Raw genomic sequence first — 14,421 nt, forward strand, 5'->3', positions numbered from 1 at the left:
GAAGGAGAGAAAGATGGTTTTGAAATTAATACTCAGGCAGAGGTTCCATTTTTCTCCCTGCTTAAGTACAAATACAAATATGTTATTTTGGCTTCATCCACTGTTACTCCTTTGATACAGTATAATCACTCCCTGGAGCAGTGGGAGGCTTATTACTTTAACTCTGCAAAGTACTTTGAGATGATTTTAGTCAAAATGCAAAGCACTGTTATCCCAATAGCACTGGGAACTCTTTCAGAGCATTGACTGGCGTCTGCTTCCAGCCTGATGAGCTGGCGATTGTAGTCCTTAGACGGCATTTTGATAAGCAAAATCCAGGGGAGGGTTGTAGCTCTGTTAGCTGCTCGATGCACTGCCAAGACAGCACTAAAAGCAAAGAAGGAGTGGGTAACTATTAAAAAAAAGAAAAAAAGATACCTGATGCTATTTAAATATTGTTTTCTCTGTAGGTACAATGTTTGCTGGCTGAGAAGCACCTACAAGCCTGTTACTTGGAAACACAGGCAGACACTCCACTAAAGTAAAGTCTGATCTTTTCAGGCTAGTAGCCAACTGTGGACACTAGCTAATATTTGAGAGCACAGCCTGGTGAAAGGGTCCACCAGTATGTCTGGCCAAATGCACCTTGCTGAAAATAAAATTCCCATCACAAATGTCACCAGAGGGGAATCCTGCTGCCAGTTTTCACAAGAGACAAAATCGAATTGACTAAGAAATCAAACTACTGTGTCTCACCTGCAACACTGACAGAATGGGACTGAGGGACTTGGAGAGAAGCTGATAAAGTTACACTACAGGTGCCAGAACTCTAACCTTTTTTCTGTATCTGATGGCTTTCTGTGGCAGTCAATCTGCATCTTCGTGGAAGTTGGACTTTCGGTGGACTTTATTCCTCTTTCCTCCGAGGGCTTTGCTTTGGTGACAGCTGGCCTGATTCCTTACTGCTTTGTTCCTTTCTAAAGAGATGTACATAGTGGTTTAAAGCACTGCTGTTTGTGAGTAACATCATCTTATGTACTCCCTTATCCTGTTTTTGCTCAGGGGTATGAGATGGTTCCTGCACCAGGCAGTAAAAATGACACCTCTCTCCTTTATGCTTACTTATTATTCTCCTCTAGTAAACGCATGAGGGTCTAAACAGGAATAACACCTTTTGCATAAGTGCCAGTTTCATCTCTTTCCTCTTAGGGGAATCTAATTGTGCTCATGTACCTCTTTTGCAGAAAGGTGTTCAGATATCACAAAAGGAATGTCAGTACCAGAAAATGAACATGAAGGAATGTGGCATTGGCCAAAACACCGACGCCAGCATCATCCTGTGACTGTGGAGCTCTACAGCAAGTAGGACTTGGCAATATGGATTTAATGTGCATTAATAATCAGAGCATACACACATGGTGTCACGAGCTCTTGGACAATGGCTCTTTGCAGAAGCCCCTGTTGCCCCATCTTTGCTGGATGGTGGTGCTCCATGTAGACTAGATGAAGTTAGTGGGGGTGTTTTACAACCCTACTTTCATTCTGCTGCATAAAAACAGAGTCGGGGCAGGGAAGCAGGGGAGAATTAGCGGTGCCTTATCACGCCCCCCCTTCCTAGCACTACCTAAGGCAGCATCACCTTATCATGTCCCTCCCCCCAGCACTGTCTAAGGTGGCATCTGCCTCTGCTCCTGATCGGAGCAGTTTCTGCCCTATCTGTGCCACAGCTCCCTCCATCCCGAGGACCACTGGGCCAAGTCTTCTGGCTGTAGCCATTTAAGCCTCAGTGCAGCTGAGGAGGGGGCTTACTGACATCCTCCTGGAGCAGTGAGGCACCCTTGACTCAATCTGCAGCAGCCACTGAGGAACAACTTCTCAAGCCCCAGCTCGGAGAGATGCTCTGTGCTGCCACTCACCACCTTGGCACGTGCGGAGGGAGAGAGCGCGTAGCAGAGCACCCATGCAGGCAGCTCTGCATCACCCTGCAGGGCAATTCTTGGCTGCAACTCCAGGCAGCGACAAAGCGCTTTAATATGGTTAAACAGCTTCAGCCGGAGGCTGAGAATCTGGTCTCATGTTTTATTCATCCAAATTCCCTTTCCCCACTCCAGAAATCTACACTCATCTCTTTGCTAGCGAATCTGTTCAATTTCCTCTCGTTTAGCGCTGTGCTGCAGCGCTCGCGTTTCCGCCAAGTACTTTCACTTAGAGGCTGATCGGCACTAATCACAAGTCCAACTTCTCAAGAGTGACACGTGGGAGAGAGAGGGAAACGTAGGTTCATCTAACTTCATCAGTCTGTTTTGTTATATTGACTACTTGATTTTCAGTAACCAGCTCTTGTGCAAGGAAATAAAAATATGAGAAATCCAGCTTCTTTCCTTTTTTTTTTCTTTTCTTTTTTGGTAAGATTTTAGGTTTGACTCATATTTCCCAGGCTGATTGTCAAGTAACTGACAAATCAGTCATGGTTGACAAGTGAGTAATTTGGAGAAGAGAGGGGGTGCAGCAGGTGTCAGAACTAATTTGGTAAAACAAAAAAAAAAAAGAGTAGAGAGTGGTATGATAGTCATTTACACAGTCATGACGTTGCGAGCTTTTCATAAAAAATGTGTGCCGGATTTTACAACACTTAGAACGTTAACTGTTAACCAGCCACTTCAGCTCCATTTCAGAAGTGACCTACAAGTTCACTGTTAGAAGATGTGTTTGAACCTCTTACCATGAAAGACTGGTTCAAAACTCTCTTGGGGAACTGGAAAAAAAAACAAATTTCTCACACTGCTGGGCTCACAGAGTAGTTCTTGCAGCAGGCAGGCCCGGTGCCCTGTCCCTCAACCACAGTGCGCTAGGCAGGACCATCAGGAAGGACACCATCGCCCCAGCTGGAGCATTCAAGCACTATGGCCCTGCCAAGACCTCTGCGGCTCACAGTTGCCTTAATTCCCCCAAACTGTGAGTCTGAGCAGTCCCTGCTCATTGCTAACAGGCTAGTTTTATGGCAGCACCTAAATCTCTCTTGCTAGGTGGAAGAAGTGAGATCTGCAGCTGGGAATTCCTCCGGCTCAGAAGGGAACTCTCTAAGATTTTGCTCTATTTTAAAAATCACACCCTTGGAAATCAATTGATTCACTCTCCTGCTAAATCCACCATTCTCAGCTCTGTATTTCCTTGCTTCAATCTCAGTTGTCATTGAAGCTGCCTCAACGAGCGACTGGTGTTCTCGTTCTGATCCCCGTGATGGTGCTAGTGACTGCAGGCCAAAAAAAGGGTTGTGCTGGCAGACACCTAAGATGCACTCTTGCTCTGAAGTGGCTGTACAAATAGCATCACGGCATTTCGTGTTTATCGTCTGGTAAAGACTTCAGTATCTTATATGCTCTGTCTTGGAGAAAAAAAGCTTTTTTTCCCCATTTAACTGCTACTCCTGGAAATTCACTGGGGATTCAAAGAAAAGCTGTGTTTTCCAGGCCTCTGCATAGCTACAAAGAGTATAGAGGCTGCAGGACAATTTCTGCTCTGACTTTCATCCGTATAACCCATACTGTCTTGAAATCCTACCTTTCCTTTCACCCGTGGGTTGTTTGGGGCAGAGGGGGCCTGCGAGGCAGCCACAGGCAGCAACCGTGTTTCTAAGGGATGGGGCAAGAAGAGAGCCTGGTACCCAGAGCTACCAAATCTCTCTGGCTCAAACCTCAGCAAATCACCTCCAAATATACAGCAGTCTAGATGTACAAAGCAAGAATTTTTTTTCTGTGCACCTTTGAGAACAGAAGTGCAACTTATTGGAAACCCGTGTTTGGGTCGCTTTTTTATTTTTCCTTTAAACGAAAGGCCAGGAGGCATCTCCTCCAGCTGCATGGAGCAGCTCCTGCTCTGCAGAGCATGCATCTGGTGAGGAGCGCGTCCACTTAACCATTTGCACACCGCACCTAAAGTCAGGTAGGGAAGAGAGGTGACGTGCGCCTTTGCCGTGGATTTAAATCAGTGGAAAACTCGGGCAGGAGCCAAGCCAACATGCAAAGTTGTGGTGACCTTCCACCAGTCAGCCCGTGGCCCCAAGCGTGACTGCCGGGTGCCACATCCTGGCCAGCCACGGCCCTCGGGGGAGCCAGCAGGCCCTCCTCCCCGGCCACCTCGGCTCCAGCGCTGCCTGACGGAGGGCGATCCTGACGGAGGGCGATCCTGATGGAGCGCCATCGCTATGGCAAGCTGCAGGTATAGGGATTAGTGCAGCTCCGGGGGGGACCCTGGTCGGGTGTGCGCGCCCCACTCCGAGCAGCACTCCCCTGCCCGCACTTCAGTGTGCTTTGGGGAAGGACGAGCACGTGAAGCGGCGTCACACTTTGCCAGGGTTTTGGTGGCGGGGGGGAGGTGTTTGGCCTTTAGAAACATGGGGTGGCTATGGTTTTTAATAAACTCTTTGTGGGAGAAAGTGAGGGAACGCTCCTATTCCTCCTCTGTTTGTAGAGCTCTTTTGGGAACACATCAGACTTGTGAGAATATAAAGCTGCACTTCAAACTCTGATGCCCTCCGCCTGAGTGAAAGGTAAAAACGCTTGCAAACCTCATGCACGCTGCGTGCCTCTGCGCCTGCACGCGTGTGTGTGTGTGTGTGTGTGTGTGCACGCGCGCAGCACTTTCTTACACTACTATGACAGCACACGCTCCTGCAAAGCTAGTCAAGGCTTTAGCAACACAACTCCTCCCTCCGGTGCCCCGTGCGGGCGAGCGGCTCGGGCGTGCTGCCTCGGCTCACTCCCGCCTGACCGCGGGGCTGCCCGGCACGACTCCGCTCGGGGCCTGCGGGCTTCGCGCGGAGGAAAGGAGGACCGGGAAAACGCAGAGGCAGGCACAGGACTGACCTACGGCGCCAGCGGCGACTTGCTCCCCTTGCAGCAGAATTACATCGGGGAGGAGGGGAGAGGGAGGAGGGAGAGGAAGAGGAGAGGGGGAGGAGGAGGAGGAGAAGGGAAAAAAAAAAGAAAATCCAGAGAATTCCAGGCTGGCAAATATAGTGAAACAGCATGATCGGGGTTCATTCGCTCTAGAAGAGCAGAGAGGAGAGAGGACGTTAAACCGAGAAGAGGGAGAAAGGTCTGTGGCTCCTTTCCCGGTAGGAGCAGTGTTTCAGAGGTAAAATGATTCCCCCGAGCAGCGCGACTGAAGTCAGCGTGGACACGGTGGAGAAGGAGCACGAAGTGGAGAGCACAGAGCAGCCCCCCTCTCCGGCATCGACCACCAGCCAGGAATCAAAGGTATTGAGAGAACAAGATTTTTTTCTTTTTTTTTTTCCTTCCCCCCCTCCTCCTTTCTTTGCTTTATAAAGAGATGTGTTGCTTTGATTGCTATTTGGAGCCCTGTGGCAGGGTGTGAAATAGCCTGCTATAAGCCATCTCCAATCCGACAGTCATACTTCTGAACGCTTGCAGGTCACCTGGGCGGCTCGGGGCTCTGAACGGGGAAAAGACCTGGCTTTTGAGTTGTTGGGGTTTGGGGATTTTTGTTTGTGTTTTCCCCTCAGTATTATGGGGGGGGAGGGAGAGTCAGGGAGGGGATTGCTTTCGGTTGATATTTTTAGCTATTTTCACACTAGGCATGCATCCCTTAGAAGCATCTGTTCATAGTTGGAAAGACTGGTTTTCTCACAGGCTCAGAGAAGAGAATTTTGTCTGGAGGGCTGGGGTGTTTCACCTGCCTCACCCCCTCCAGCAGACCCGTCAGTGAACTTTTGCTGTTTAGCAAGCCAGCAGTTGAAACGGGATATGAGTGATAATTTTGGCAGAAGAATCTGTATGTACGCCACTCAAAAAGGATTTTTTTTTTCCTAGCCTCTTATTTACTCATTAATTATTAAATGTGGTTCAATTCTCCTTGCTGAAAGCCAACATCCAGCTCAAATGGTGTGGCTTCTAAATTTTTAATTGACTTGCATATGAAAAGTTTTTCTGCCAGCCGGTATGTTACTTGGAAAAAAGAGAAAGGTAACCGAAGAAAATTAACCTTTCAGAATGAATGCTCTTTGCAGCTTACCTGGATAACGTACTTTTCTTATCAGTATCATGCTAGCATCTGACAGCCCATCCCATGGACCATATTCCTAGTGATGCTATGTGCTGTGCAAACATGTAAAAATGGGGAGGTCCTTGTCACTAAGAGCTTACAGCTGGGCAGTGCCTTGGGAACTACTGTGTGAACTAAACAGCTGCTTCACAGAGGTGGTTCGTGTTGCCCGTCGTTTAAAGTCTAACGTAGGAAGAATCTACGTTATTCTGAGTTATAACGAGGTTTCTGTAGAGTGCGTTGCAATAATCTGTCTGTGTGGGTAGAGTTCTGACGTGGGGTTCGGGATCTTTTTTTAGATGCTATACTCCAAGGAAGAGAGCTAAGGTATTCCCTGTGTAAAACAGGCTCTTTAAAAGAAAAGAAGTCTCACAGCATCAATAGCATCCACTATTCACCATACACATTCAGCACTACCGGGATATTGCTACGCTCTTCCTTGATAATGGGAAATGACAACTAAAAGGGTTATTTGTTTAACCTCAGATCCCCAAAGGATCCAATAGGTCAGTACCCTACCTCCCCCACAAGGAGCACTTCCCTGGAGTTGCAGAATTGCTATTTGCCCAGCAGGAAGACCATCCCTGTGCTGAGGTCCCAGAAGTGAGTGGAGCCTCCACTATATGGCCAACGCCACTTTCTCAAATGTGCTGAGCTGTGCCCAGGGCTGTGCAGGCTGCACGCTCCCTTTGCTGCGACCCTTGCTCCCGTCCTGGTACGTGGTCATGGTGCTGGAGGTACCGTGCTCATTGTGAGACTGCGACAGTGTGCTTGAGGGACTTTCCCACCAGGTCACCAAGCTCTGTGCCCAGCATACATTGACCAAAACAGAACTCCTAAAATAAGAGAAAGCAAAGTGCAGCATGCAAGATTCCTTTTGGCTGCTTGCACAACCAAGGCACTCACAAAGATGACAATAGGAATTAGGCACATCTGGCAGTAAAGAAAGAGATTACTCACTGGTTTATAATCAAATTTTATTATCCTCGGTTTGGCCAGTCTTGTGAGCGTTTGAAGTGATGCAGGGGAACAGGCAAAAGTCTATGACTGTCTGTGCAGATTAGTTGATACTATTGCTTGCATACAGACATTTTCAGTAAATATATAATCTGTGTATTTACATTTTAGGACTGCAAATATGATCAGAAAGCATGCTGTATTGTCATTTCCATAGATGGACTCAAAAGAGGCTTCTGATCACTAGGGTAATGAGATTACGTTTGGTTTTTTGTTTCTTGCAAACAGGAGGATGGAAGAATTCTCAGTGATTTTGCAAAGATGTTGTTTGTGCTGTTTTTTTCCAAGGGAACTGATGTACTTCACAAGCCAGAGGCTTTGACACATACATAAGTCAGTGTGTGCCAAGGGCCTGCGTGCAAGCTTTTATCTCCCAGTGCCCCTGCTGAGGGAGCTATCCTGTCATTCATAGAGGACTCAGCTTTCTTCAGGTACCTCTCTGTTGCATAGGGGAACAAGTCCGTGTCCGCTGCAGCTACTGCAGAGCAGTTTCAGCAGTATCTAGTTACTATAACTTGTTTCTGTGGCAAAACACTATTATAACTCCAAATATAGGAATATGGATAGTAGCAACCTTCAAAATGTGCTGGAAGCATTTCAGTAGAAAGAAAACTTTGAAGAACTAATGTAGAACTAATGTAGCATAGATCTCTTACTTCCAGTCCTGTACAATCATGGACAGCTGTGGCATATAATCCCTTGCAGTACCAAAGTCCAGAAAATGTGTCCAAGCAAGCACACTCCAGAATGCACTCAGGAGATGACGTGGAGGACATACTGCAGTTCCTGACTAGCTTGAGTTTGAGAGGCAGAACTCCAGGGTGTTAAGAAGTAGCTGAAATTTGGAAGACTGTAAAGCATAACTCTCATGCTTTAGTCACACACCCTTTCCACAGTAATGCCTCTCACTCATAATAAACACCAAAGCCTTATACCACCTCTACCTACGGATCAGGAACATGCTTACAGGTGAGCAAACTCAGGTGCTGAAAGTTGAATGACCAGGTCCTCATGCACGTATTTTCCCTTATGAGCACCTCAGTGCCAGGAATTCAGTGCAACTGCTGAGAAGGAACAAATTCAAATGGACTTTTAATATGCCACATTGCATGGCCCCTAGCAGGAAGCCACAAATGCATGTGTAGAACCTGCCTGCATGCTGCTTATGGTGTAGTATATATAGTGTGATATAATGTGAATGTGTCTTTTGGATTGTGTGTCCTGAGGCACTTTATGTGTAACACCTCTGGTGTATTATTTCACTAATATGATTTAAAATAGGTGTCTTAAGTGCGTCAGGCACTGTAACTGGGCCTTCCTCTAACAGTATGTATACTGCTGCTGTGTTAAAAACCCCACAGCATGAATTTAGGAATGATGCAAAACTAATAACTAATTTTTTTTAATTAATTTATTGGCTCCCTAAAACATTAACTTAACACCGATCTACTACTTGAGTGGATCCTTAAGGTATATTAGGAGAAGAACTTTATAAGGGTACCATATAAATATATGTCATTGCTAATTCTAATATGTGCACATGTTTGTGATTATGGCTCCCATAGGTATGGGTCCTTCATGTCTGTCTTCTAACAAGGCAGATGGCCAGTTTGTGGGAGAATTTTGTAGATTTTCTTCTTAGCAAGGGAGGAAGTCATTAGTTAATGAATCCTAAAGGGAGATTTCTTCCTGATGATAGCAATTAAAGGCATATTGCACACTTGTACAATCACTAACTTAAACAATAAAGCAGAAATCTACTAGCAGCAATCAGATCTTATTTCTGATGCCCCTTATGTAAAGTTACCTTGCAATTTAATAAAAAAATAAAATTTGGGGGGCATACGGTTGAATCTAAAGAAAAGATTCCCACACCCAGCAATATTTCTTTATGATTCGGCACAGTTGGGATGTAACCCTGTTAGCTTTATACTTCCTATACTCAACTGACATTTCTGTATGAAGAGGAAAGAGCCCATCTGCTGATTTCACTAGTAGTGAGTCAAGTCAGTACTACTATACTTTGAATAATGGCTGAGGGCACTAGAGGAGAACACCTTAGAAAATACCATTCCCATTTTTAAGTTTTAGAGGGGGCTGAGCCTCTGTTAAATTTCAGTAAATATCAGTAGGGTTGGTCAGCACTGCTGATCTTCTAGCTATCACTGTTTCATTTCAAGTATATATATATGAGGTTGTCTCTCATACAGCGCAGAAGAGCTGCTGGAGTATCAAGTCCATGCAGGCAATCTGTCACATACAAGTTAGTTACTTATTTGTAGATGCCAGTGGACACCTGCGAAGGCCAACCGTTCTTCCATCGCATCGCCCATTTCCATCTACTTTCTATAAAGTCCAGTTATAATTATCATGTATATCAGTCATGTATATGTGGGTGTGATAACTTTAAAGTTTTCCTCTGAACCACAGATTCGTTGGCTCAACAAATTGCTTACAGTCAGGTCAGTTGGGTGTGCTGAATAGCTAGAAAATGAGAAACTAGACCTCTAAGTAAGTATGTCACTTGGACTGTCACAAAATAAATGAGTCTATCTTAATCTGACACTTCTGTATACTGACTAGCTAGTGGCAAGTATGCATGTAAATGCAGACAATTATTTTCAAACTCAGTTGTGGCAATTCAGGAAATGTAGCGCAATTGTTCAAGCACTAGCTTGACCTGGTATGCAGTATATGAAGTGGAAGTTGCTGAAAAGTAGTAAGCCAAGAAAAAGGATTCAGCACTTAATTTCAAGATGTAGACTTTGTTTATGTATGCCCCCAAATCAGCTGAGAAAACTGAACTTACTTTCTCCTGTCCCGTTGGTCCAAGGTGATGTGAGGTTTCAGAACCAGATGTTAATATTAGGTACTAAACTAACATAAACCACTTGAAACTGTTTGGATTTTAATAGGATTTCGTGGGATTTAAATCATGGAGGATTTGTGCTATGGAGTTAAGCAGAAATCTTCCCTGCTTAAAGAGTTAATACTTTATGAGGCTCCATAGATGATTACTGGTCAATGAATATTTAAAAAAGGCAGGGAGTATACAGTTAATGTTTCACCCTCCACGCTACTGATAAATATCCAGAATGCAAACTAGTACTGCAGTTGTCTTCAAGAGAATATCAAAACAGCAAAACAGCTTTAACAAATCATATGAAAGGGGAAGAAAAGACCAGCTCTCTTTCTTAAGGTTAGCTACATGCCGCTGCATAAAATGGTGAGTACACGTTGTGAAGGCAAGACTAAGGGAAGAAGTATTTTTATACACTACTTTTTGGTGAAGTGTGAGAACAAATTATGTAAAGGAAGATTTCATCAAAGGCAAGAAAGTAATATTGTATCTCTATGAATAATTTCTTAAGCATATTTGTTTCTTGTATTTAGGTTTATTTTGACTTTTCTCTCTTACCTACTCATATCCTGATTAAAATATTCTGATATTGTTTTCTCTGTGATGTAGATATATCAAATCAGATCTCAGGCACATCAAGCTATCACAGGCAAAACAGAAATGTGATCAGTTCATTCTCTTCTAACCTCATTTTCTACCCTGCCATCAAAAATGAAGAAAATGCCTATTATCTTCCAACAAGTAAAGATGACTTGACTCAAGTCTTGTGTGGAAAAAACGGACTTACTAAAAAATGCAAATTTTCACTGAAACAAAACAAATTGTTTCAAAACTGGAAGGCAGTCTAGTCCTACCATCACAATCTGTTATCCCGTACTCTTTTTCATAAGGTAATCCTGTTGAGCCTTAAAAAAAGCATAAAGTTTTTCACCACTACTTCTTTTGAAAAGCTCTCCCAGCATCTGAATGCTTTAATGGGTAAGGGGCACCAACCCCCACCCCACTGCCTCTAATTCAAGTCTCACCTTATTTCTGGCTAGTTTATGTGACATTGTACTTTTGATAATGTTACTTTAGCTTGAAAAGTTCTTTTCTGCTTTTGGTGCCTATCTCTATCATGTAGGAGCAGTCATTTTATCTCTTCCCAGCCTTTTATTTCCAAGACTAAACAAGCTGGGCTGACATAAGATAAACTCTTCATTCTTCATTTCATTCTAACAACCAATCTGTGCACCTGCTTCAATTTTGGATAATCTTTCTTGAAAATGGGTGACCAAAATTGCATACTGTATTATACATGAGGTCTTGTACAATAGCACTAATACATCAGTGTCTTTCCCAGAAATCCTGCTCCTGATGCTTCTTAAGGTCCTTACTACATCCCATTTGTGTCTCCTAGTCACCCTTTGGTCTACCAGGCATCACCATGCTATTTTTCCTCTGCCATTTTCAGGAAATGGGATAGATTAGACTGCTCCACTCCAGAGCAAGCTGAATCAGGTCTCAGGTACAATAGCTTCTGTTTGTACTGCTGAGCCACGTCACACTTCTGTGATTCCAACCCTCAAGCCCAGGTCCTCGGCGATTTTGGCAGTGCCTCTACCCTTATGTCACAAGGAAATGGCCTTCTGATGCTCCTAATCTTTGCACCAAATTTGGTAATAAAAATACAGAAAACAAGATTGGCCCTAAGGCTGGGCCACTAGAAGAAATCCACTAACAACCTTCCTTCAATCTACTACTTCTTCCTTCATCAGGAACCATCTTCCATTGAACTCACTGGCTATCCCATTTTGTAAATTCTCCGCCAGTCCCAGTCTTAATCTTAGATAATGCATTCCCATTTGTGAAAATATCCAGTAGTTTTAATGAAATCCAAATAGACAGGATCTACCTTTGACCTAAAACATTGTCTTTGTCTGGAAAATTGGTCCTCTTTTCCTCTTAGATTATCTACCTTTAGTAAACTCTGCTTACATCGTATCCCATTTTCTTTTTGCCACTGTTTTATTAATTGCCCTTTCCTTCAAGCACTACTGAGGTCAGAGCTACAACCTTACTTGGCAGGATCACTTTTCCCCCTTGAAACATAGATGCTTTGTTTCCTGTGTACCATTTCTGACTCGATAAAGCTTATGGAGAAGACTTGGTCCTAGACTTGCAAAGTAAGATTTTGCAATAGCGATTATCTGGTTTCTTTTCTCCCTTTGAAAGTAAGATTTTTCAATGAAGATTATCTGGTTTCTTTTCTCCCTTTCACCTAGACAGGTATACTGCTGCTTTTTAAGCAGCATCAGATTTTAAGCATACCTTCCATTTCTGCAACCTCTTTCCTATTTTTCCTATTATTTTGTCCCCGAGACCACTGCTTTTTGAGGAAATTGAGACAAGGTGTTTGTTAGGTTCTGAATCAGCTATTACTGCATCCCTAGTGTACAGCAGCCTATATCCTCTTTTCCTATTCCTAACCTGCATCAATCTGTTAATATTTGCTGAAGTACTTTTGCATGGTCTCACTCAGCTTTTCTTGGCAATGAGCATAGTTAGACCTAAGCAGCCTGAAAGGTCCAGTTTTCTTTGCATACCAGTTTTAGGGGGGTTTTTTTCTCTTTTTCTTTCTCTCCATCCCCTCCCCTCTCCACTACTCTTTGTGGACTCTTTACTTATTCCCAATATCCTTTTTTTAGGTAACTATTCATGAAGCTTGCCAGGAACACACATCTAAACAAAATCTTTTTCTTTATTTTTATTTCACTTTCCAGGTAGTTTTAACATACTTGCTTTGGAGAAATTGTATGCCTCCTACACATCTCAGCGCATCCAAGTAGCTACCAGTTTCTATTCAGTTGTCTTCATCAGTGAAGCATGTCTCTGATCTGAGAGTTCAAGGGTAGCAAAGGCCAAGCCTGGTCCAGAACTGGCAGCTGTGCAGGTTGATCAGCACTCGATACTTGCTGAGAGCAAGCGCTCGTTAGCTGAGATGCAGTAACCTGCTTACGCAGCTATGCTGCTTTCTAAACCAGAGCTGATATCTTCATGCTGCTCTTGGTGCACATGTTAGTTCAGTCAGGCACCAGCTCAAGCATCTCTGTGTCACACTCCAAAGTGTGATGTGGCTTAAAATATATATCCAGGGAACTGAGAGCGCTGACAGCTTAGAATTTCTTCAAGTGAATTTAGCACATCAAAGGCTATTCTCTTAAAATCCAAAACTTTGGTTAGAGGTACATTTTCTTTCATATAATTAATTTGATTTAAATGGAAGTAACTCATAATCACCTGATCCGAGACTGCTCCCCGTGATCTGCCCTTTTCAGACCAGCATTTCTCTTTTTGCCTACCCAAGCCCTTGCTGTATGCTCATGAAAGGTAGAAGGTTCCATGAACTTGTATTTGGTGAGTATGTCTTCATGTCTGTCAGAGAGAGGACTAATCTTTCAGATGTGGATGTGTGAGCTGAATATTCTTGAATTCTGTATTCAGTGCTGCACAACTTCCAGTTGCAGAGGCAAACGGCCATTCGACATTAAATGAGCACTATCTTTTCCAGGCCTGTGAATGTCTATATTCTAACCAAAGTATAAGCAAACTTTGCATGTTTATTGGCAAAGATCACCAACTGTGAAAATGAAAAACACAAATCATTGTGTGAATGACCAAAATAAGTTGACTGTGATTTTCCTGTGGTATATACATCTTCTCAAGGAAACTCTCCTTAATTCAGGAAATTGACTGATACGGTATATGCTCCTTGACAGGGAATTCAACTCAGAAACCTTCTAAAACATACATGCAATGAACGTAAGAAAGACTTCTCGTGTCTTTGACATCAGCAGTTAAATATGACAAATAACTTGCAGATCTTCTTATTTAAAAAAGAGGCTCTTATGTCTGTATTCTTGCAGAAATGGGCTAGGCACTCACAGAAGTCTTCCTGTTCATGAGGGCATTTCTTAGCTGATCTTTTTTTAACTGATGACAGTAGTACGGTAAGCACTGTCCAATGGAAGTGTCACAAATCAGGGGCTGAATTGGTCAAACTGTTTAAAATGCCATAGCACTAATAATTGCAAGAGAGAGACGTGTTTCCCAGCTGCAGGAGGCTGCAAGTCCTATACGGAATTGCAGACAGAGTCCTTTAGGTGAGTAACAGTGACAGCTTGAATGGTTTTCTTTTCTTGAAACATAATATGCTCCATTTCTCAGTGCCATTTAAAAGCTTTATTAAAATGCCACACATGCGTTCCTTCATTAATAAAGATCATTTTAGCAATCTGCAGTTCTGAATAGAAAAGCAAATGCAGCTGACCTACTGTAACTGATGATTAGGTTTAATTCAGAAAGAACCAAAATACTATAAACCAGTATTCACAAAGCTACTAAATTCAGCATTTAGGGCATTTTTTTCTTAGCTCATTCTTCAGACGAAGACAAAGAAAGGTAAGCTATATAGGCGCAGCTCACGTAAGAGAGCAAAATCAGCCTGACAGGTTATTATAGCA

The 14,421-nt window shown here is 43.5% G+C and overlaps 1 protein-coding gene across 1 annotated transcript in view; it reads left to right on the top strand.

Moving 5' to 3' along the window:
* Positions 1-4,615: 4,615 nt before the first annotated feature.
* STAC (SH3 and cysteine rich domain) overlaps positions 4,616-14,421 on the top strand; it is a 71,693-nt gene continuing 61,887 nt past the window's right edge. Inside the window, exon 1 of the mRNA XM_009679738.2 lies at positions 4,616-5,237. Coding sequence (XP_009678033.1) covers positions 5,121-5,237 — 117 coding nt within the window. The 5' untranslated portion in view covers positions 4,616-5,120. The remainder of the gene's footprint in view (positions 5,238-14,421) is intronic.

The sequence above is a fragment of the Struthio camelus genome, chromosome 2 (assembly GCF_040807025.1).
Source record: "Struthio camelus isolate bStrCam1 chromosome 2, bStrCam1.hap1, whole genome shotgun sequence".
NCBI classification, from domain to species: Eukaryota; Metazoa; Chordata; class Aves; order Struthioniformes; family Struthionidae; genus Struthio; species Struthio camelus.